This window comes from Chinchilla lanigera, unplaced genomic scaffold (genome assembly GCF_000276665.1).
Source record: "Chinchilla lanigera isolate Chin_1 unplaced genomic scaffold, ChiLan1.0 scaffold00014, whole genome shotgun sequence".
In the NCBI taxonomy this organism is placed as follows: Eukaryota; Metazoa; Chordata; class Mammalia; order Rodentia; family Chinchillidae; genus Chinchilla; species Chinchilla lanigera.
In genome coordinates, this window is record NW_004955415.1 from 28,313,781 (window position 1) to 28,339,017 (window position 25,237).

The window sequence follows — 25,237 nt, forward strand, 5'->3', positions numbered from 1 at the left end:
CAGACAGCCAGGCCTGCGTTTGGGGAGATTAGCTGTGGCAGGGTGCTCACCCGAAACTATTTCAAACATGTGCACCTTCTGTCAAGCCTGACTTTTATTTTGTTACCCAGTTATAGAACTAAGAAGTCGGATCAGCTGATATCCTGGTGACTGAGATTTCTTTCCATGTGATTAATCTCTTGAGCTAAGCCATCGTTGATGTCAGGCGGCAGATTTGAAGAGTCCCACTCTGCAGAGCATCTCATGGGATCCAGGAAAATAACTGCCCAATAAGAGGGGATTGTCTGCATAACCTGAGGAGGGTTCTTGGTGGGGCCACCTCTGTGTGGTGGGGGACTCCTGGCAGGAGGTGTAAGTTTCCTTTATATTTCCAGTCCGGGAGGATGCAGTGCTCCAGGGGCCAGACAGCATTGTCACTGAGTGTCACTTAAGCAGTGTCCCCTGCTGTGGCTGTACAGTGTTGTCACCTGGAGTGCCTTGGAACACACCTAGCCCAGGCTCCGCCCCCAGAGACTATTTGAAGTATGGGGCGCTGGACATCTGCGTGCTTTTAAGCTCCCCAGCTGTATTCTAACCTAAAGCTAAGAATCACCAGCTTGGACTGGCTTTCCCCATGAATCCTTCATCCATGTCTAAGAGCAGTACCTCTCCAACTGGGCAGCACATCGAAAGCCCCCAAGCACCCTTTATAGATGCACATCCTGGCCAGGGAGCAGCGGGTGCAGGAGCCTGGGGCACTGGTTTCTAACAAGCTCCCTGGCGAGGCTGTGGCTGAGGCTGCCAGCGAATGGACTGCATTTGAGTGGCTTGGATGAGCCTCTAATCATTTCTTTCCTTTTTTTAAAGTCTCATTTTCAAAGAGCAGAAAAGGATTTTTCCTCCCAGGTTAGAGGATAAAAATCAGTCGGGGACACCTCATTTTGATATTTAAGTATATGCCCTTTTCTTTTGAAAACACTGACCCAGAAGAAAGTGCCGTGCACCCTTTGGCCTGTCTCTGCTCACCCGCCCGCCGCTTCCGGCTCCTGCCTGGGCTGCGTACTTTGGAAACCACTCAGAGGACCCAGCCAGCTGTCCGGAGACTCCAGCATCTGCCTGTGTGTGTCCAGCTGCCCTGCAGCTTTCGTTTGTGGCACATTAAGCTCTTGCCCTTTTTGCAGCGGGAAAAACAAAATGAAGAAATGGTAAAGGGAGCTCCAACTTAATTTTTCCAGAAGGACAGAAAAATCGAAGGTACATAGAGGGATACAGAAAGGGCAGCCGGATTCACCAGAGACCATCCACTTCTCATCTCTGTGCCCGTTCCTTCCCTTAACTCTCTCATGGTTTTGCAACAATTTTGTGAAACAAAGAAAGTAAAGCTGAAACCCAAAGCAAGAAGACAATCTGTTATAAAGTGTAATTACAATCTTATCTCTCTTTTGAATGGCATACCCTACCCTGAAATATTCTGCTATATTTTTGATATCCCCATACCCATCAGTTAATTTTTTAATCAGAAAATTTGTACATAAGGTAACACTTGAAATTGTGTTGCAGGGCCCAGAGTGAGGAGGGCTGACCTCCTTCCCAGCCTTGCTCATTTCCAAGCCCTCTTTCCTGAGAGGGGTTGGCTTGAAGGCTTTCTTCTGTGTGGCAGTGGTTCCCCTGCGTGACGAGCTTACAGAAGTGTTGTCCTTCACCTGCCAGTGTCTTCCTTTGAGAAGATGATTTAGCTAGCTTGTTTCAGAACCTTCTAACTGCCATACCAATCCTTCTGTCCTTCCCTCCCTCCCTCCCTTCCTTCCTCCCTTCCTTCTTCCTTATTAGTGAGCACATACCAGCTTTACAAACCACTCAAGATAGCTTCCAAATGAGATCACAGAGCCACAACACTCGTGGACCATTTTGAAGAAATGATTGCCTCATGCCCAGACTTGGGTAACCTCATAAAAGAGCAAAAATCAGTCAACTCAGAATCAAATGAGTTTGGCATCGACAGGAGGAGATTGTGGCACACAAAGGGTGATGGCCCCGGAAGCCAGCAAGTGGGGCAGCTACCTCCAGCCAAGCCAGGGAAAGAGTTGGGGACTAACTTATGATCAGCTTGATGAGGGTCAGCGATACACCATGCTCTCCTAGAGGTTCCTGATACTGAGACCAGGGAAATCAAAGTGTGGTAACTGGAAGGGTGCAGCCTGGGCCAGAGCCTGCTGTGGACAGGCTGGGAAAGAGAGCTGTCCACACCAGTGTATCTCCGGGACCAGAAGAGAGGCCTTGCCTCTGTCATTTGAAAGCACTTCGTAGGAGGAGGCCTCACATGAGGATGTGGGAAGGACAAGTAATAGAATGAGGTCAAGGCGGCTCTTTGAAACTTGGATGCATGTTTTTGATACTTCTCCCATCTGAGAAGTGGAGTCTAGGTTTTCTCTTGAGTTTGGGCAGGTTTGCAACCATAACTTAAGACACACGAGAAGACTGATTCCAAGCAAAATTTACAACAAAAAATTCTTTTCTCAACTAGTTGCATTCTGGCAAAGGTCAGAGGCTAAGACACTTCTGATTGTCTTATGAGAATGATGAGGAAAAAATTAACAACTACAAAAAGAAAGAACATTACCAAATGCTGCTTGCTAAAAGAACAAAAACAAGGCAGGAATTAAAACAAAACAAAACAAACAAACCTCCTCTCTAACATTAAATGGTAGAAGAAATTAAAACCCACTACATATAATTTTGAAGAAAATGATGATTCAACAATTATATATCTACATAAGTGTCTCCTATGTGAAGATACAAGAAAACCATCCTTTGATGTGCAAGTCCTCTGAAAATTGTGTGTGTGGTGTTCTTTTTTTGCTTTTTACTTTAATGTGTACTCTAACTAATGGAGACAGAAAAAATATAGAACTTTCCCATAGAACAAAGGTGTGAGAAGACAGGTGTTCTGGCTTGTGCTTTCACTTTTAACCATTTTCTCCCCTACTCTCTTGGTGTTTGGATGGTAAATGTCTTATATTTCTCTCATAGCATTCTTTAACCTTTTTCCTCCAAATATAAATGAGTCAAGGCTGAAATTGAACCTTTGGAATTCCCTACTTAAGACAATGATAAAGGAGGAAAATACAAGTCACAACCATGAATGTCATGGTTTCAAACTACTCTGTTATAGCAAAGCTGTTTTTACACTAAAATCAAAATTCAAGAGAAATAACTAATCAAAATGACACCAAAAATTTAAGAAGAGAAATATAGTTAAAAGTACATAGCAAAAGCCTATATCAGACAAATTCACACCTCTGTTAGAAAAAGCAGCTGCATTAACACCCAGCAAAATAAAATTGGAGAAAGAAAAACAAAGGCCACATTTCATGATGACAATGTAGATATCATAGGCCTATTACTGCCGGATATGATGTGTGCAAGGATAGGTCACAGAAACTTGGATGCAGATTCTCTTATACTTCTCCCATTTGATAGATGGAGCCTGTGTCTTCTGCTTTGAATTTGTGTGATCTTGCAACAATAACTTAAGATGTACTAGAAGAAAACTCTTGCACCTAGTTGATTGATTCCAAACAAAATCAGAGAAAAAAAAAATGCAGGACAGTACTCTGGCTTTCTCTGTTTCTATGTGGTGGGGAAAAAGAGCAGCCTGAAGAGCATCCAGAAGTTTTAGCCATGGAGGTGAAGATTTGGAGGGACAGGACTACCAGCCTATCCTTGGACACCTGAAGGGTTTCCATGAAGAAAACAAATTAAACTTGTACATCACAGGTACAGGAAAAAGACTGACAGCAACCTCCAAAGTTTATTTACTCTAAGAAACAACCTCTTACCAGTCTAAAAGTCTGCTCAAAAAGGGGATGGCGTGGGGCTGGGGATTTAGCTCAGCGACACAGCGCCTGCCTGGCAAGCGCAAAGTCGTGAGTTCAGTTCCCGGTACCGGAAAAAAACAAAAAACAAAAAAGGGAATGGCAGCCCTGGTGGGAGATGGGTTTAGGCTGTCCTCATTACTCTCATTGGGACCATGAAGGTCCCTGATGGCAGTGAGTGTTTTCTGTGAGCTGACTGTCTTTCCTGATGTAACCTCACTATCATGCCATGGTTGGTGGCTTCTTGTCCATACTGAGTAGGTGGGGGAACTGAGTGAGCTGAAGCTGAGGTCACTGTGCAAGGGGACATTTCCTGAAGCTGGAACCCTGCCTGCCTCACAGCCCTCGGGCCTTTTCCACCCTGGCCTTGAGTGGCCTCCTGTCTCGCTGTTCGTGCCCAACTCATCTACTTCCCATTTCATTCCCCAGCCTGGTGGCCATATTGAATGACACAGCAGTGACCCACTGACCATTGTCCTGTGTCACTTGGCTTTCATGATGGTGTTTGATTTCATTTGAACCAAAACAACAGAAAGTAACATGGCCATATAAAAACTCAAGGATCTGACATTTCTCTGCCATCCTGGGCCCAAGCTCCTCTCTGGACTCACTGGCCAGGGCACAGACCCTCCGGATTATTATGGTGTCCTCAACACGGGGGACAAGTGCAAGCCACCATCCTACCTAAGAAGTCACTGCTGTTTTCCTTTTAGGAAAAGGAAATTTCTGTTCCCAGTCATGTCTGACTCAAAAGAGAGGCGAGAGAATCACATCTGGAAAAACTCTGTTGAGAGAGAGAAAGACTATTTCCCTGACAAAGTGAATAATAAACTTTAAATTTCCATAAGTAAATAATGCCCTATCCCCTTGTATTGTCCTGCCTGCCCCCTCTGCACGCTTGAATTTCAGCCCAGGTGACTGCCTCTGTGGCTTGTTTGTTTTCATTAAATGTAGCCACAGCAACTCCAGATCCATGGCTGCTTCTGTGTTGTGATTTGTTGCCCCCATTCCAGGAAGACCCCTGTGGCCACCTGTGTGAGGAAACATGGTGGTTGAGGCCCCATCCAGCTTCCAGGATGAGATCAGAGAGGTCATAGCCGGCTCTCTGCTGGGACCCTTGTCCCCACAGCCCAGCCACCATGGATAAAGAAGCCTCAGCTCCCAGGAGAGGCCACATGTGTGGGTGTCTCGGGCCACAACCAGCATCAACTGCTAGTTAGAAAAGGGCACCTCACTTAGTTTCAAATGCTCAGTGTGTCCTCCAAAGGACTGGCTGAGGTAATTGATCTGCAGATGATTCCACCATCTATCAAATCACCCTCAGCCTTTGTCTTCTAAGACCCTGAGAAACAGAGATAAATTGTCCCCAAACTTAAAGCTGTCTGAATTACTGACCTACAGAATCTGTGAGCCCAGCCATGGCTGTTCTCTCCTACTAGGTTTTGGGATAATGCATCATACAGCATCAGAGAAGCAGAGCAAGTCCGTCTGGCAACGAAGTGGTCATTCTGCCTTGTGTCCACTTTTTCCCTCCTCTATTAAATCCTGATTCAGTGAATCTGGGGACAGAAAAAGACACACCTGCATTGCACATTGCTATGCATATGCTTTGTCTTTTAACAAAACTGTATGAGAGCTTCCCCTGACACCACTGAATCCAGCGTTTCTCTGTGACCTGCTGCAGGTCCCATGTCCAACCGGGGCCGATATCAGCCAGCACCCCACAAACCGAGAGGTCCCCGACAGCAGCAAGATACGGTACTCAGGACAAATTCCTTGCAACCTCTTCATGCTCAACGATGAGGAGGACTGCGTGAAGGCCCTGACTTGGATCCGGAGCAACTCCATCGTCACAGAAGGTAAGGGTGTGGGGAGTGAGTCTTTCAGAATAGCGCTTTATTTTTATAATGAGTCTCATTCTTCATCTAGTTCCAGTATATAATTAGTGCCTAATTAATTCCAACCAAATCATTCATCTGTCATGCTTTGTTTTCCAGATTAATTTACAACTTGTTGTCATTTTTGGATACCCAGAATGTTTGCTAGGGGAAAGAAAAAGGCTTGAGATAGTTTAATTATCTATAATTATTTTATTACACAAAATGAATATCCGAAGAGCAAAGCATGGCTAAAATCATTAACTAATTAAAGAATAATTTAATAAGCAAACATGTTTAGCAATTATATGGAAAATATGTCTCCTTTTGTGCAGCTGAAAAGCCCGAGGAAGGGAAAGAAAGGGCCGCAGCGGAAGAGCTCTTTTCTTCTCTTCACAGTCCATTGTTCTCTTTCTTGCCGTTGCCTATGGGTCAGGTCCTTCCCCCAAACACACAAATTTGAGTTGCATACCACTTTCTGAATCAGAATGAGAAAGTAAAACGCGAGCACAGATGCCCAGAATGCCCGTGCCTCCCCACAGCACCTTCCCAAGCATCCTCCTCTGCAGGGCTGGGATTCCTTTGACATTGTTGGACTCTCCAGGTAGAGCAGGGCCCAGCTGCCCTGCTAGGCTCAACCAGAACCTGGGAGTTGGGGTTTGGAAGTGACTTGGTGCCACCAGTCCCTCGTCCCACCCAAGGCTGCAGGAGTGTGGGTGTGGAGACCTGGCTGAGTTCCACAACCATCTGTGGCTGGAGCTGGATTCTAATCCTGGCCTCCAGTTCACACCACTAAGGAAGCAGAAGGGAGGTACCAATATGCAGATCTTAAAGATATTAATTTATTTTACGTATTCGTTTAAATATTATTTAAATGCCGTCATGAACACAATAAATACATTAGGATTAAATATAGTTTCTTCTGATTTCTTCTGGATAATTTAGACTCATCAAACTTTTTGCCAAGTCAGTGTATTTACTGTTAAAAATTACAAATTTTAAGTTGGCCTGGTGGTGCACGCCTGTAATTCCAGCACTAGGGAAGGTTGAGACAGGAGGATGGCAAGTTCGAGCCCATCCTGGGCTACACAGTGAGTTCAAGGCCAGCCGAGACTTCATAGCAAGACCTTGTCTTAAAAAAAAAAGGTTACGAATTTTGAATGGGTGTGAAGTAGCATTCAATACATTGCTGGGTTCCATTTGCTAATACTTTGTAGGCCATTTGCCTCTAAATTCATAAACAAGATCAGCCTGTAGTTTTTTTCTTTGTTCCCTGTCAGGTTCTTGAATCAAGGGTACACTGGTCTCATAAAATGTTTTGGGGGAGCTTTCTGTATTTTCAGAAGGTCTGAAATACGAAGTATCTTACAGGTAGGGCAGGAATCACCTGTAGAACCAGCTGGGTCTGGAGCCTTTGGGCCGAGGTGGGAGATAGCTACATACCAGTAAGCCAGACTTAAAACCTGTCATGAAGTCTTTCCATATTTGCATCACACGGTGATGATTTCAGTTTGGCATCTGTGTATGCTGAAACCTGCATCAGAATTGCATTCATTCTTTAATAGCTGCCCTTGACCTATGTAATCTTTAAAAATTCTCTAATCCAGAAGAGTCTAATCCAGGGGCCAGCAAACTTTTACTGTCAAGTTCCAGGCCATCCAGGATCAGTCACAACTATTCATCTCTGCCCACATAGCAAGAAAGCAGCCAGGGGCAATATGTACGTGAGTGGTGTGACTGTGTGCCAGCTAAACTTTACAGAACTTTCGAAAATAGGTAACAAACAGCTTTTGCCAAACTCTGCTTTGTCCACAGAATTTGGGACGCATCACTAGCATCTCCCTGAGCCCAGACTCCAAATGCAGCTTCAGCTCCCTAAAAGCACAGGAGCCAGTGGTTCAGCACAAAATAAGCAGTGGTCTCAGGGTTGCACGCCGTCCTGCAGTGTGTAGTGCTCTAACCTTGTTTTGATGTTTGAGTGCTGGGATAACAGAGCATCTTAACTGAGATGAGGCCTTTGAAAGTGGCAGGACACACTCCTGAGGTTGAAGCTGATGGCAGAGAAATCACAAAGAAAGAATACTTGTGGTCTCCTTTCACAAATGCCCAGTCCATAGGTTTTAAGTGGCAGCTGCTCCAGGCATCATAGTGAAATCTTGCCCTAGCCCACCTAAGACAGAGCACCAGTCATTCCTTTGTCTGTTGAATCCACACTGTACACACCACCCACCTGTTAGTCACTTCATCACCGTCTTGGTTATCTGATCAATTGTGGTAGCCCAGGGCTTCTGTCCAATAACCCTTATTTTATTTAATAATTGCCCCAAAGTTGTCAAATAATGATGATCGCAATTCAGATAGGCAGAAGAGAAGCCCCAAAGTGCTGTCTTAAGTGCAAAGGAAGAGTTTGTCGGAGCCACATATGCTTAGGAAAACCAGTACAGAGATTCCTTGTTTAATGACCGAGTTCCAGTCCTGCGCCTGGGTCATTAAGTGAGTTGGTCATTAATGAGTTGTACATGTTATGTACATTGCAATATTCAGAACAAAGAAATGGTCAAAGGCAACTCCAACTTGATGACTTTGCTTTTATTTATAGAACTCTTACATGCAGCACTGTAATGTGTAACAGAACATAAAACTACAATACTGTACTGTACAGTACAATTAGCAAAAATTACAGTACTGTGTAAATAAGGTGTCTATACCCAAAAAAAGACATTGAGGTTTGTCAAAAAGATATGCAGAACTGTGTGCGCACACACAGGAAGATGGGCCATAAATCCACATTGTTGTTAAATTGTTAAACGAGGAGTTTTGTGGCCATCCATATAGTCACAAGCATCCCCTGGGGTCTTGGATTGTGTCACCTGCAGCCTGGGGACTATGGTACAGTCACCGCTGCACACATGGGTTCCTGCTCCACACAGATGGGGTTCCCCGGAGTGCTGGTCCCAGCCCTGCCTTTGGGGTGTCACAGAGTCAAGGACATCAGTCTCCACACAGGATGGAAACCCACGTACACTGGAAGCCATGTAGAAGTACAGTGGCCTGTGACACAACCCTGGAGGTTGTGAGGTTTGCAGAAGGCTTCTCAGAGGAAAGATTGGAGCTGAGCCTGGAGTGAGGGCAGGATAAGCAAGTGGAGAGAGAGCTTGGGACGTTGGAATTGTTTCCAAATACAACAGGCTGGCACCTCGGCTGGGCACCAATCCTGTGAGGGACAGCGGGGCTGAAGGCAGAGATGGAGAGCAGACACCAGGGAGGACTCCAGCACCCCTCAAGTCCATGTTTAACTGGTTTCTTTTTAGGAAACGAGGAGCAGGTGAGGAGAGAGAGGGTGACACTGTGGCTTTAGGGAGCCATCTTCCTGTCTGCCGTGCCGAGCTGGCAGAGAACGAGGGCCAGTGTGGGTCCCGGGATGGCAGTGGCCAGCAGAAGTGGGGTAGACACCAACACAGGGGATGGCTGGGAGCAGTCACCTGTCCCACTTGGTGGTCCTACGAGCGCAGCCATCTAGCTTGTGTTACAGGGGGATTTGAAGCCAGGAACCAGGAGTCTGGCATGGAGAGAGAAACCTCCATCTTCTTTGCGTCACCCTGACGATGCCAGCAACAAGGGGGACATTTTCATGAGTGTTCGCCTTCAATTGCTCAGTGCTAATCCCCCCTATTCTGAATAGTGGTAAGTGGGGTATAGGGAGAGGCTGTGACGGCTGCCTGTCCATCAGGGACCACGCAGAGCCCTGGGGGTGCCCAGGGATTTGACGGTGGTGGACAGATTGTTCTGGAGGATGCAGATGCTGGGTAGCACACATGAGGTGTGTCCCTAAGAGGAACTGGCCTTTCCTCAGTTCTACCCACTAGAAATACAAAGCTACAGCCCCAAGTGTGGTGTCCGCTCACTGTCTTCTGTCTCTGCAAGGGAACACAGTTGTTCTGCAATGGAATTGGCCAGACTGAATTACACAGCGTCCTGGGCTCGATGATGTAAGGCACCCTAAGCCACAATGTCATGGGCTCCTACCCACCCTCAGTTGCACAGAACCCAAGGATCAGCTGGGGTCTGGGAGGACCCAGCAGTCTGAGACACAGGAGCCAGAGGTTGATGGCATTAACTGAATGAATTGAAATTCATCCGCTATTACGGCTGGACTTCCCATGAAAATGAAAAGTAGGGTGAAAGTAATGTAACAATATCAAACCACCTTAATGGCTTGAAATGGATCAATTATTTTCATCCTTAGCTAAATATAGTTTGCTGCCTTATTAAAAGCATGTTTGAGGAGAAGCTAAACAGTAACATTCCAGCGCATGAGTCACCAACAAAGCCTTTGTCCTGTTGTATCTGATGTTTTCTCCCCTTTTTATTTGGCAGAGCAAAGTGGGTCGGGGCTGGGTCATGGAAATTTCAGGCTTTGACATATAGAAAGCACCAGTGAGCATTCTCTATTTGTGGGCCTGGTGGCTTTTAAGTATTTAGGTCATACTTAATCTCATGATCTCTGTCTGAAATTGCATCTGCAAATGCAGTGCAGTGGTATGAGTGCTGGTTCTGAATCCAGACCCACTGGAGCCGAGTGCTGCCCACTCCACCCACTTGCTGTGTGGCCTTGAGCTCATTTCCCAACCTCTCTGTGCTCAGTTTCCTGGATAAAATAAGAAAACCCATCTCATGGGCCCATCCTGAGGATGAGCAAGGTCACGTATAACCACTGTGTGTCACTTCTAAAGTGGTGCAAGCAAATCTAAGTATTTTTGAAATATGCAGACTGGATAAATATGCATAGCAACAACTAAAATACACAAAGTACAAAATGTAGTCTGTAATTCTTGTTTCTTCTGACCTTAAAAGTATAATAGCTGTGAAGAAAAGTTCATATGAATAACTACATGCATACATCGTCAAATCTTTTTCCGATATTCTTGAGATCTAATTTGATGACCAGACCTCGGGGTCATTAAATCCTCACCTTCTTCCAAGCCCTTGTTTTCTCACTGATGGATCTTTCATCTGCAGAGTATGGGATGAAATCATGAGGCAGTAGCAAACACATTTTCCCAGTGGTTTGAGGTTAAAACAATCAGTTAAAAGAATAGAGTGCCTTTCTGGCATGTATGAGAATAATTTCTTAAAAAGGTTGCTTTCAAACTGGGCGTAGTAGCAGATTATACCTGTAATCACAGCACTTGGGAAGCTGAGACAGGAGAATCGCCAGGAAGTTGAGGCCAGCTTGAGTTACTTATTGAGATCTTGTCTCAAAAAACAAAAAACAAAGAAGAAAAACAGTTGCTCCATTACTTTAAGAATTTAAAAAACCCATTATTTTATTTCTTGAATGTAACAGAGAGACCTGCTTTGCTTTTCATTGCTATGAACTCATTTTACCCTTAAATACTGGTGAGTTTTCTGTCCCCTAAAAGTGTTATTTACTGTCTGCAGGAAGCAGGATAAGTCCCCACCCTGTCGACATGACTCTTTCCCCTGAACCTGAGTGCCTCCTATAGCTGATACATCAAAATCCCACCACCATACTTAGCTGCTGCTGTGTCATTCATTCCTCTTCACAGAGTGTGTTTCAGAGTGCAAAAACCGCTTTTCTATCCACACCAGTGAGCTGGTGAGTCTCCATTGTCCGGCCCGAGGTGGGGTCCGCAGTGGCACCCCCATGTCTCCCCATGTTCCCTCACCCTGTCAGCTGCGGGCCCTCCTTCCTCCTGAGACACCTTTGCTGCAGAGAGAACCACTGTGTTCCCTCAGCTGCATCCATTCCCAGGCTCTCTCCAGCTCTCCTCAGTCGCTGCTTCCCATTGCAGATCTGTGCCTTTGTAATGCACCATTTCTCCTCCAAGAGACAGCATGGTTGGCTTCCATGGAAACTACTGTGTCTGTGTCCTGTCATCCTCTGCTCCATGCCGGTGTGTGCTAATCTTCCACTGTTGTTTGCCACTTCCTGGTCAGCCAACTGCCAACCCCTACCTGTGTCACTTGTTAGATCAAATGCACAAAGTGGTCATACCTTAGGCATTAAATGAGCCAAGCTGGAAAGGACAGAGGGATGAGACCCTTTAGCAGGAAACTGGTGCACAGAGGACTCCTCTGGCCCTCATGTTTTCTCCCATCCCTACTGCACATATCAAGGTGGTGTATGTGGCATCCCAGGGATGTGAAGAAGCCCCTCAACTCTTTGGCTCCTTCTGAATATCTCCAAGGACCCTATGAGGTATAAGGCACCAGCTGCTGGAATACATTGATCTAACGTGTTTTTAACTAGATGGAGTTTTCTGCTTATTAGTAGATGCCACCAAAGAGCACGCATTGTGGATCCCATTCCAGCTAGGGCTGTCTTAGTCCCTCTGTGGCCAGCAGGGCGTCCTGTGCCAACAGAGCCCACCCAGCCCATGCCCATACTTTTGTTAGCCCCATGTCCCCCTTGGTCAAGGCCAACTGGTGTCCCCTGTTCTGGTCATAATTCATTCCCCTTGGCTCATCCCCTCTACACTTTCACAGCCACTTTCTGACCCCTGATTTTTAATTCTTACACAGGGAGTAAGGGAAGTCTATTTCTCTGAAGCTCTCTCTGTTCTCTCTCTCTCTCTCTCTCTGCTTACCTTTCTTTCTCTGTTTCTTTCCAACCTTGATTCAGCCAAAATTGACCTCATCATTGCAGCATGATAATCATACAACTGCCAACTTCCACATAAAATATAAGAAAGTCCTGAGACTGGAAATCAAATCTGTATCTGAAAGAGACCCGGGGCCACCAAACTCAAAATTCTAACAATTTCTGCACAGTTACAAACCTGTCCTTGTATCTGCTCAACATCTGCCTTTCCTTAAATATGTGTTAAGGATATGATTTCTTGTTTCCCTGAGTTTAAATGCCACCAATATGGCAGGAGTATTATTTTCTACCTACAATCTGTTATAGGCACACACAACTTTGGTTACATTTGGGATTACGAAGGATTTTGTGAGCTAAACTAAAAACCTAAAAACCAGACCTAATGCTGTTAGGGGAACATGTTTCTATCTTACAACCCAAGTGTACAACCCATCTGGCGGCTCGATATTTCTTATACTGCCAACCTCATAGTGAATACCAAGTAGAAAGAGGTAGCAGGACAATCTGGCAAGAGTGAGGTCATTTTGTGCCAGATATTTAGAGGGCGCAAAAGCTCGGTTGTTAGCAAGGGGAAAGCAGTAGGAGCAGCAGTCTGATAAATGCCAAGCATTCATCCATGTGTCCGGTGAAGAAGCATTCTGTCACATCCACCGTGACAATGCCAGTCACTGTGTGAGGCTCCAGGGTGGTGTATGGGAAGGATGGGCAGGGAGCTGACAGCACAAATCCATCAGCTCCCAGAGAAGCCCAGAGATGGAGGCTGTGGTGAGTACTGGGAAGATGTCTGAGCCTGCTCTCTGGTACTATAACAGAATACTCAAAATGGGGCAACCTATAAAGAGGAGAGGTTTATTTTGACTCAGTACTGGAAGCTGGGAAGCCCAGGATTGACTAAGCCACATCCAATGAGGGCCTCATACTGCTCCAACTTATGGCAGAAAGTGGCAGGAAAAGTGGGGGAGTATGGAAGGGAGAAAAAGAGTGCAGACTCCAGTCATGGCTACTCTTTCCCATGAGGAAGGCATTAGCCCACTCTGAGAACCTTGCCCCATCATCCGGTACCTCCCACAAGGCCTTAACTTCCAACATTGCCTGGTGATGAATTAAGCCTAGAGAGAGTTTTGGCAGTACAGACCATCTTCCCATAGGAGCAGACAGAAAGATAGACACCACCCAGGCCTATGGGGCCTCAGCAGGCTGGAGGCTGGGCCATCTGCTGCGGTCCAAGCATGATGAGACCTTGACACTGGGTTTCTAGAGCTCACATTTCAACCCATCCATGCTAGAACCATTACACTGATAAATGAAGAAGTATTTTTATGCCTGGGTTAATTTGTCCCAAAATGAATAATCCAAGATTTTGTCTACTGATTTTTTTTTTCCCAAAATAAGGCTGGTTATTCTACGATCATTTTTTACCATGCTTACATTTTTTATGTCAGCTTGTGAAAAAATTACTTATGGACACTGGAATGAAGCTATTGCTATTGTTAATATTGTTACTGGTTTGATGATAATAGTAATAAGGGGTTGTGTATGAAAGTGCTGAATTTGTGCTTGGCATATTAGAGTCACAAGATAAACACTAATTGAGTCAAAAAATTCTGTTCAAAGTAAAAGTGAGCAATGGTGAACTTGCAGTTGCAAAAAAATAATAGAAGGAGTGATCCATAGAGAGGAAACCTGTAAAATGCAAGGTACTGAACTGGTAAAGAAGAGACTGACTTTGTTACATCAGGGTGTTACCATGTCATAATATTGTTAGGGGACTTGATGCGACCTATAGGTCCTGATTTATTCACCAACTGACCAGGATTGTAATGAGGCTCTGCTCTGTTTTGTGATTAATTAGAGAAATACAGGGCATTAATTAGAGAAATAAATCAGGGCATGTCTGAATGGAAAGTTCCAGATGAAATTACGTAGGCTGTTATTTAACATATGACTGATAGGGGGGACTATTCTTCAGCAAATATTCATGGACACAGTGGATGGATGGAGTGTCCTTGACCATGGGTGTGGCTGTAGTGCATGAAGACCTAGAGGATTGTGCTTGCCCTGCCCTGCACCTGAGTCCACAAAGACAAAATGTACACTGCTGCAGACTTCAGCCCATTGTGGAGCCAGATCAGCTAATACCAGCTTTCCATGAATATGTGCATTAACCCACAACACAATTAATGTTGTTTGACATTTTGAGGTTGTTATAGTTTGGGAGTTATTTTCAAGGGGAGCAATATAATACAGGACACATATTTTGTAAGATTATCTATAATAGTCACCCAGAGAATGATATACAAGAGAGTGCAGAAAATCTGTCCACACACTGAGACCAAGGAATCTAGCTGATGGCCTGGATCCCATGGAAATGTCCTACATGAGTCCAGCTGAAGACCTAGAGCCAATAATAATGACTCCCACAAGTCAAACTGGAGGCCTAGAACCCATAACAATATCTCATGCAGGCCTGTTTCACAGATCTGCACTGGGGAAGTCCAAAGGTCAGTGGTGGAAGCTAGAAAGTCTGTGCTAGCGGGATGAATGATCTATGCTAGCAGATGAGTGATCTGCACTGGAGCTAGAAAGCAGTGCTCAAAGTAAGAACCAGACCTCCCCTGAGAAGTACCATAGTCATCCTCAGCAACAGTGAGGTCTGGAGCTCCTTCGCTGATCAGGAAAGCTGAGTTCCCATCAGGAAAGCCAATGAGACAAGCTTCTCCAGGAGACTAGCAGTGCATCATCTTCCCCTCTGGAACCAGGAAGCAATGCTCAAAGTGAGGACCAGGGCACCCCCAAAGTGAACCAAATCCATTCTCAGTGCCAACAAGGTCCTGAGCTCCTTGCAGCATGAAAACAGCCAAGTTCATCAGGAAAGGTAGCATAACAAGCTCCTCCAAAAGAACCAATATCTCCTTATAGCTTCTACCAGCTCCAAACAGCCTTCTCTCAGTTCCCAACAGCCTAACTTCTTCTCCAGTTCTGCCTTTCATGCTGTTGGCAACAACCCTCAGGTGGGCCTCCCACATCCAGCACCATGCTAACTCATTTCAGCTGGGGGTTATAAGTTGACAACCAGTTGTCAATCCACTACAGAGGTTATTTGTTACACAGTATTATTGTGGCAATGGCTGACTGTTACAGTGAACAAAGTCTCATATTTTTGTTAAGGAACTTTGCTTTAAGTTAAAGATAGCTTAAATATCCTTCAAAGTCTAATGCTAAAGGTGTGGTCCCCACCTGTGGCACTTTGGGAAGTGCTGGAATCTTCAGAAGCTGGGGCCTGGTGGGAGGAAGCTAAGTTCCTGGGCAAGTGCCCTTAAAGGGGAAAATGGGGTCTAGGCTGCACCTCTCTTTTTTTATTCTCCTGCCACAAGTTCCCTACCATGATGGGTCACCTCCCCATGGACCAGGGCCAAGCAACCATGGACTGCCTCATCTAAAACTGTGAGCCACGCTGTCCTTCTTAGAGGTTGATTTTCTCTTTCATCACAGTGATATCCATCACTTCCCAGCTGACTTACGCAAGAGCCAAGACTGTTGAGAAATTACAATATTTATCAGTAAACATGTAAATTAAAATTTAGAGACTTTATAAAGTATATTTCCTGTCCCTAGCATTGATGCTCACAATAAACATGGAGGAGCCTGGAAAAATATCAAGCACAGAGCTGCGCAGGGCTCCATGCCACACTTTGTTCAAGAGAAAGAATCCTGTATTGGCACAGACGTCATGAAAGAGCAGCAGACCTCAAACCTTCAACAGTTCAAGGGCCAGGTGGTAGCTGTCCTAGTAGGCTGGCTCTTTGTTGTGCCAGACAGTCAAGCTTCATGGTTTGTAGCAGGTGGGAGCCTCCATAATTTAAGCAAAATGTTGACTCTTTCAGCCAAGAAAATCGCAGCTCGCTGAGGAATGTTTCCTGCAGCTCCAATGGGGAGAAGACTGCATCACCCTAGTGTGGTGGGAAGGGAGGACTGTGCTCCCTTGCCCAGTGCTGTCCTTAAGTCCCTAGAGCAGGAGCAGGAGCATGGGCCTTCCGAGACATGGTCACCCTCTGAGAAGCCATTTGAAAGTTAGTCTGCCTTATTTTTCCTAAGCCCATAAGACAAGCTATTGCATTGCCTTTTAATTTTGGATTGCAGTTGAGTTTTGCATAATTTATTCCACCAAATTGAATCAATAAATTTGCCATTTATTTTGCCTTGTAAAATTCCTTTTCATCCTCTTTTATAAACCAGTGTAAAATAGCGATGGATGTGGTAAAATTGTTACAGCATGCCTGGAAAGTGAGTCTACAGTAAGTCTTCTGTTTGTGAAAAGGTAGAAATGCTGATCCAACATGAAAAGAGCATGTTCTACACTTTTCTTACAGAGTCAATGACCTTAAAATTGATGAAATAATAGAGTAGCATTTGTAATTACTTCTATAATATTTTTTGAGAAAGGTAAATAATATAGACTATTACTATCAAAATGCTCTTACACAAGAGAAATCTAGCTAAGCTGGGTATGATGGTGCACACCTGTAATCACAGCACTTGGGAGACTGATTCAGGATTACCATGCGTCTGGCGAGTTCAAGGCCAGCCTGAACTACATAGCAAACCCATGTCTCAAAACAACAACAAAAGATTGTTTTATGACTTTGTATTTGCTGAGCAAAATAACACCCTTCAGTCCCTCTGGCTAGGTCTGGACACATTACATTCTAAAACTCACAATTGGAATCTTTATAAAATTACTTTTTGAAAAGCAGCCCATAGTTCTAAAAAAAGGAATCATGTCCTTGAAGTTAACCCAATTTGACTTTAAAGATTAAAATATCAGTGACATGAGGTGCATAAGTTTTTTTTTTTTTAAACACTGTTCTTTTATCTCTTAGGAAGAACACACAGGTATGGCAAACTTCAGTAATTTTGTTTCCTTAATAAGCGGGGCAAGTAGGGAACAAAAACAAGATAAAAGGTTTTATTCTAGGCCATTTCGCTCAGCATAATTTCAACTTTCAAGTTATAGGAACACAAATGAATGTCCTACTTCTGTGTTAGAAGTACTTGACTACTTTGTGGGATGTTTTGTGCCAATTCTTTACTAAATTATCTTGGTCACTGTTGCTAGGTAACACTGCTGGCTTCCTGCAGCTGAAAAATGAGAGGGTTACAGAGAGCAATCCGGCATTATTAGCGTTTGACTAATAAGTTGGTTTTTTAACTGTGTGCCTTAGCATTTTTCCTCCCTTGTTTTCCAGGGAATGTCATTGTCTACGGGAATACGATCGACACCTACACCACTGTGGAAACACTGTTAAGCCTGGGCGTGAGAGGCTCTTGCATCTACCTTGTGTGTACCCCGCCCAAGTCTATGGTCCCCTGCATCAACAACCACGCGGTGGAGAGTGCAGTGGAGGAGGCGCTGCAAGCGGCTGGCGTCACCACCTTCCGGGACGCCATCCTGGCCCAGTGGAACCAGGGCCTGCACCCCGACCCCATCCACTGCGCCAGCTTCACCACACCCACCAAGCCTTTCCAGCTTCAGTGCGCCGTAAGTCCCTGCACACCCATCCACCCAGCTGCCGGGCAGGGAACATTTAGTCTTAGATTTGGGGTTCTGTTTTCTGACTCTTCCAGAACAACAGTGAGTCTCTCCCAACTCAGGGCCACAGAACAACAACAATCACTCCAGGTGGGCCCAACTGGGCAGTTCTCACCAGAGCTCCCTGGGGCAAGTGAAGTCAGTGGGAGGAGTTGGGAGCACCTTCCAGAAGGCACATGCACTCTCCCGTGTGGTTGTTGATGCAGATCATCTTAAACTGAGATTTTAGCCAGAACCCTTGTAAGTGGCCCATCTATGGCACTGGGCTTCCTGGCACTATGACAGCTTAGTTCTAAGGGCAAGCACACACACACACACACACACACACACACACACACACACAGAGACAGAGTGACAGACAGAGAAAGAGAAAGAGAGAGGCTGACTGTGTCCCCTTTATGACCTGTCCTCAAAAGGCATGTGGCGTCACATGTGCTATGCTGTCTGCTGGGGGCCAGTCACCACACCACCCCCGTTCACTGGGAAGGGAATTAGCCTTTGCTTCTTCACAGAAGGAGGTCTGAGGATTGAGGAGGGCCACCCTCTCTAGAGACCCGCCCTGTCCTGGGCCTGATGCTGCCTGAGTGCCACAGGAATTTTATATTCCACTCTTTAGTACATTGGTTTCTACATCTATTTTGCGAATGTTTATTGAACACCGTGTAGGTAGATCTCAGGCCATGTCAGAGGTATGATGGATATAGCAGCAAAAAAGACAAAACTCCATTTCTTTTTAAAAGTGATATTGTCTTCACATGGGTGGCATTTGTAATACCTATTTAAGATAGAAAAATCAAAATGCTCTTGCCTCACTTTTTCCCTCCAAAATGATGATCCTGGAAACTTGCCAAGTTCATCCCAGGGAACCCCTGGAGGGCAGTGTATATCCTTGGGAGAAGACAGAAGCCCAGGAAAATCTCCCCCAACCCCATGGGATCCTCTGCCCCCAACCTTTGCTGCTGTGTTCAGATTAAAATCAGAATCGGGGCAAAATGTCTTGCAAATGCTCTTAATTGCCCTGATCCAGAACAGCTTCCTGAGAAGCCTTCATCCCACAGCAGTGTGGTCAGATGCACCTGTGCCTGGGAAGTTGCTCTGTGCTGTTGGATCCCTTCTCCCCATCCTGCTGCATGTCATGGGGAATGGTCTCTGCGGGTGATCATCCCAGGCTCCTTGACTCCCTAATTTCCATTTTTCTTTCATCATCTGTCCTAATTTCATCATCTGTTCAGCACCTGGTACTTTAGAGAGATGAGGAATGAAAAGAGAGAGATCGGGATGTCAGCCGCCCTCAGGGTGTTGGGTGACCTTTAGTGGGCATGAATTTGCCTCTTGACAGTGGTGAGGATGTTGTGGGCCCCCAGACCATGTTTTGCAGAAACCCTCGGCACCAGTGACTGTGGCTTATGTGGAAGTAGGGTCTTTGCAGATGCGATCAGTAGGAAGAAGGCCATCTTGGACTGGGGTGTAACCTCCATCCAGTGACTGGTATTCTTCTCTGGAGAGAGATGTATCGACACAAGGAAGCAGCTGTGTGATGCCAGAGGCAGAGGTTAGAGTGATGGAAATCATAAATCACTGAAGGGCAGCCACCAGAGCCAGTCAGGGTCTAACTCCTTCCCTGGAGCCTTTGCAGGAAGAATGGTCCTGATCACACCTTGATCCTGACTTCCAGGCTCCAGTCTATGAGAGAATGCATTTCTGTAGTTTGGAGCTTCCCATTGTGTGGTACTTTGCTATAGTAACCACAGGAAACTAAAGCAGATGGTATATGTAACTGCTAATGACAATTTTTGTAACTGGAATCACACACTGTGCCCTAATTTTTTATTTGGCTTTTTTTACTCAGCATAGTGAGTTTTGAGATTTCATATAGCTCCATGTATCAGTTCATTCCTTTTTCATTGGTGAGTAGTATTTTATTGTGTTTTTATATCACATTTTGTTTATTCATTTGTTTGTTATCCCTATTCTTTCACCTATTTTTGAGTAAACAAATTTTCATTTCTCTTAGCTGTGTTCCCAAAGAATGGGTAGGTCACATGGTAGGTGAATGTTTGCCTCTTTAAAAAGCTACCTACTCAATTGGTTACTCATGTATAGCTCTGTTTATTTTCTTTAGAAACCACTTTGAAGATACCAAAGTATAGTACAACAACCATTGATAATAACCTACCACTTTTGTCTGTAACTCACTATTATTTGTCTATTTGTTTTCCTGAGAAACTATCTTGTAGATAACAATATGTAAAACAACAACCATTGAAAATTTCCTACCACTTTGTCTGTAATTCAGTAAGCCCCCCTATTACTATGTTATCCTTCTTTTACTCTTTAAAATAAAAAAAAAAGCTATCTACTACTCTCCAAAGTAGCTGTACTCTTTTACATTTTCACCAGCAATGTGTTGAGAATTCCAGGTACTCCAGTGTTCTAGCCAACACTTAGTAGTGTCAGTCTTTCTAATTTTAGCCTTTCTCCTGAGTGAGATGTGGTATATCATTATGTTTTTAATTTGTGCTTTCGTAATATGGTTAATGGTGTTGGGAATCTTCTCACATATTTATTGGTCATTGATATATCTTCTTTTGTGAAGTTCTGAACTATTATAGATTATTTAAATTTTAATTTATTATTTAATTAAAAATTTATTATAAATGGATTGTCTAATTTTCAACCACTCACTGACAGTATACAAAATGCAATTATTTTTTTTATTTTTTTTTTTTGGTTTTTCTTGGTTTTTCTCCGGTACCGGGAACCGAACTCACGACCTTGCGCTTGCCAGGCAGGCGCTTTGCCGCTGAGCTAAATCCCCAGCCCCACAAAATGCAATTGATTTTGTATATAAACATTATAATCTAAGCTTTTGCTAAATGAACTTTTCCATTCTGGTAGCTGCTTTCTAAATGTACAAACTATAAGCAAATAAGGGCAGCTGCACATCTTATCTGATACTTAGACCTCTTATTTTCCCTAGTTGCCTGATTCTACTGGTTAGGGCCTCAGGTGCAATATTAAATAAAAGTGGAAAAAATAGACACCCATGCTATGTTCCATCACTCAGGAGAGAACTTTCTGACTTTCACATTAAATACAGAGTTGGCTCTGGATTTTCCTCACACACACACACATAGACCACAAAATTATGACACACTTTTAGTAGATTTTCAAATCTGCAAAATAATAAGTAATTTATGATTATTTATTAACTATTTTATGATGTCTTCTATAACTGGAGACGATTCCTGCTCTTGAGAAGATGTGTGAAGAATGAGCGCAGAGTCATGCTATGATTTTTCCCTTCATAGATGTTCTTCAGCTTCTGTGAGAAGAACGTGGACTATGAAACTTTCAAAGCATTGAATGATGCCTGTCTCGTCTATGACGGCCGGCTTGTGATCGACACCAACTTCCACACCAATGACATTGCCATCAGGGCCGCCGGACCCCTCACCAAGTTCTCCAACAGATACTATGCAAATGACTGGACTCACAGCAACTTCAGTTCCAAAGAAGTGGGCTTTCAGCTGGCAGCCACTATGCTCAATCTCTTTGATCCAACCCTTGAGCCTGTGATAGAGCCACCAGCTGACCTGGACCGCCTCATCCCCATGTACAAGGGAGCCAAGATCCAAGGTGTGTGAGCAGCTGCTCTCTCCCTCCACGACTCCACGTGCTGGATCTGGCCAGGACCGAGAATGGCTGCTATGGTTCTCTTAGGTGTGATGCATGCAGGCTCCATAGTCCCCCAGGGGGTTGACACGAGGATAGAGGGGCACATCTCCCTTCTTGGGCATTCATTAGGCTCCTGGCATTATTGCTGTTAGGGCCCTTTGCATCTTGAGCATTTGTCATAGGCCACATCCTGACTGTGGTCCCACTGACAGATAAAGAAGTAGACTAGAAATGACCCAGACCTTCCCTGGAAGGCTCAGAGCCGGTGGTTTCTCAGATATATTTCCCAGAACCCCCATTCCCCAGCAGCCCAAGCCTTTATTGCTATCTTAGTAGATGAGTGCTCAACTGTTTGCAGCTATAAAACAATCTACTTTCACCCGCTAAGCCTTGTTGACCCTCAAAGAGGTAATGTGATAAGCAAGGCAGGACTCCTTGACCTTTAAAAATGGTGTCTTTGAAGGTTATGGCTGTTCTGCCCAGAAAAGCACACATTTTTACACAACTGTATATTTACTTCCAAGGGGCCGTGGAGCAGCCCCTCTAGCCATCCAAAGCAGCAGGATGGAGGGATGTCAGAAATCAGGTGCGGGCTTAGTGACAGCCCAGAAATATTTAGAATTTGATAGCAATAGTTTTCTAAAGCACTGAGCAAAGTCCTTTGTCAATATTCCTTATAAAGTTCAATGTTTTATATTTCGGTCACATATTGGAGATGTGAGGGGGTTGGAAACACATTCAACACCCAAGGCCCCTGGAGGTCTCGATCTGGTTTTGAAGGTATAGGTTTGGTGTTGGGAGCTGTGGGAAGTCCCAGGACACATAGGGTCAGCTTGGCACATCTTGGGGCACAAGAGGCTCTATTATGGGGTGTGATGTCATCTGCACATTGATTTGATTACATAAGGCACAACCAACCCAGAGAGCCCCTGACAATTATCAGTACTGCACTGAGAAAGTGTGAGTAGCATACGCATTATAGATGTCTCTGTTTGCCCTGTGCTGAAAATATAAAGTCTGCTCCTCCCCTCCCCAGCAACTCATTTCAAATGTGGAAATCTTGCCCTCTCCTCCAGGGGGCATTCTTCCCGGGTCCTACCATTACCTGCACATCACCAAGCCGGCTATCACCACTCCTCTAGAGGTGCAGAAGGCACAGTCTGATTTTGTAAGTATTGTTCTCGGGTTTTACTTTACTTTGAAGCATAGCACTGTATCTATAAGAGGATGAAACTCTTTACTCAGGTCTTTCATGGAATGTGTTTGTTCACACATCAGAAACCCACTGTGGCATCAGCCCCCAAGATGGCCTCCAAGAATCCTTCATCCTCGTGCCCTTGTGTCCCCTCCCACACTAAGCTGGCTGACCTGTGCAGCCAACAGGTTTATTGTGGAAAAGATAGTGTGTGACCTCAAAGGGTAGGTCTTGGCACATGCTAGAGCTTCCAACTGTGCCTTCCTGGATCACATGCACCATGCTGTGAGGTCATCTGGCAGCCATTTATTGAGGTCCTGCAGTAAGGCATTGAGGCCGCCACACCAGCCAGTATTGATTTTTCACCCATATGAGTGGCTGCCTTACAGTGCCCATCAAGTCTTTAGACAACCGCAGACTACACACATCTTGACTGAAAATGTACGAGAGACTTTGATCCAGAACCTCCCAACTAAGCCATGCCCAGTTTCTAATTCTCCAAATCTAAGATTATTAAAGTTATTGTTGTTTTAAACCAATAAGTTTTCTTCAGTAGATTTCACTATCAGAGGAATTTTAGGTTCATAACAAGTGGAGCAGAAGGTACATAGGTTTCCCACAGACCCTTTCACCATCCCCACCACCTCACAACACACACAGGCTCTGCCGTTAGCAGCAACCCCACCAAGCGCGCTACATTTGTTAGAACTGGAGAATCTGCACTGACACTCCATTATCAACCAGACCCAGGCTTCATGCTGGGATTCACTCTCGGTGTTGTGCCCTAGGGCTCTTGACAAATGTTTGATGGCAGGGGCCCACATTACAGGATCATGGAGTAACTTCCCTGCCCTAAACATCCTCTGTGCCTCACCCCTCCCTCCATCCATCCCAAGATCTCCATAGCTCTTCCTTTCCCCAGTGTCACATGGTTGAAATTAGTCTGTTTTCTTTTCAGATTAGCTCTTGTCACTTGGCAACATGCATTCAGGTTTCCTCCGTGTCTTTTGTGGCTTGATAATGCGTTTCTTTTCAGCACTGAGTAATATTGGGCTGTCTGAATGCGCCATGGCTTGCTTATCCATTCACCTGCTGAAGGACATCAAGCTATCAGTGTCCAGGTGACCTGTACATCTACTTTCATGACACTGGAGCAAGCCAGTCACTTCGTATCTGCAGTGGCTATGGAGGTGCTACTATTTCCCCCCTATCTCTAAATTACCCACAGGCCATCAGCAAAACAGGAGTGGTGGGGCTCGACCCAGCCTGGCTAAGGGAACCCAGAAGGTCATGCAGTGGCTGCTCACCTGGAGAGCTGACATACCCTGCTCAGACAGGTCCCAGGCTGGTTCCTGTCACCCAGGGCTTTCTTTTTGGTGCCACATTTTCTTTTGAGCTAATCAATGAGGCTCTGGAGTTGCCTACTTAACTTCTGCTCCCATTGTCTTCTCCTGGGTAATTTTGAGGGTTAACAACATGATCAGCTTGACACATTTCCCAGATTTCCTTGAGGATGTGGCTGGCCATTGGGCAGATTCCAGTAAAAACTACTGAAGAAGTCCTTAAAAAGGGGCAGACTCAAAATTCATGGCTGGGGATATAGCTCAGCAGTGTAGCACGTGCCTGGAAAGCATGAGGTAGTGAGTTCAATTCCAAAAAAAAAAGAATCAAAATTCTCCCTTCTCCTTCCAAGAAAGTGGAAGCCTAGCTTTCCTGTGCATTCCCACATGCCTTGAACAAGTCCTTCAACCCCTCTGTACCTCTGGGACTGTTAGGATCTTATATACCTGGACCAACCCAGGCCCAGATTAGTTCCAGATAAATAAAGAGGGGGAAGGCAGGTGCTATGTGTTTGAAACCCTCCCTTAGGCCTCTTGCAGTTCTTTAGTGTCCTGTCCACATGGTCTGACTCAGAGAACACCTCGGGGACACAGTCGTCAGTGCTCCATTTCTGTTGCTGTGTGAAATGGACATTTGGTTCTGATTAGAGCCCAGGTTTAGGAATTCACGTGGGACACAGCAGGCAGAGCCAGGGTGCTCTGTGGCATCAGGAGCCTCTGTGGGAAGGTTGGACACGCAGGCCCTGGTCTGCAGCTCTGAGGGTTGTTTGCTCCGAACAGAGCCTGTGACTCACCCGGGATGGGATGTCTCTGACAGACAATGCTGTCCTCACTGCTTGGCCACAGAGACACTGGGCCTCTGAAGTGGGAGCTCAGGGCTCCAGTGCATGTGTCCTCACTCACAGCCTTGCCAAGTCACACGGCTCCGACTGCCACACCTCCCCTGAGCAGGATTCAAGGGCTGGGTAAGGGGAACCCATCTCCTAGTGGGCAGCTTCAAGGTCCCTTTGCAAAGAATATGTGGAATGCTGCTGCTGCTGCGCCGTCTTTGGAAGATACCACCTTCCACCAAAAAGGC

General features: G+C 45.2%; 1 protein-coding gene across 4 annotated transcripts in view; it reads left to right on the plus strand.

The window, feature by feature from the left end:
- Cfap61 (cilia and flagella associated protein 61) overlaps nt 1-25,237 on the plus strand; it is a 217,993-nt gene that overhangs the window by 142,417 nt on the left and 50,339 nt on the right. For all 4 annotated transcript variants that reach the window (XM_013512185.1, XM_013512187.1, XM_013512188.1 and 1 more), the window contains 4 exons: nt 5,539-5,713; nt 17,603-17,895; nt 21,258-21,585; nt 22,701-22,792. In XM_013512185.1, the coding sequence (XP_013367639.1) occupies nt 5,539-5,713; nt 17,603-17,895; nt 21,258-21,585; nt 22,701-22,792 (888 nt within the window). The remainder of the gene's footprint in view (nt 1-5,538; nt 5,714-17,602; nt 17,896-21,257; nt 21,586-22,700; nt 22,793-25,237) is intronic.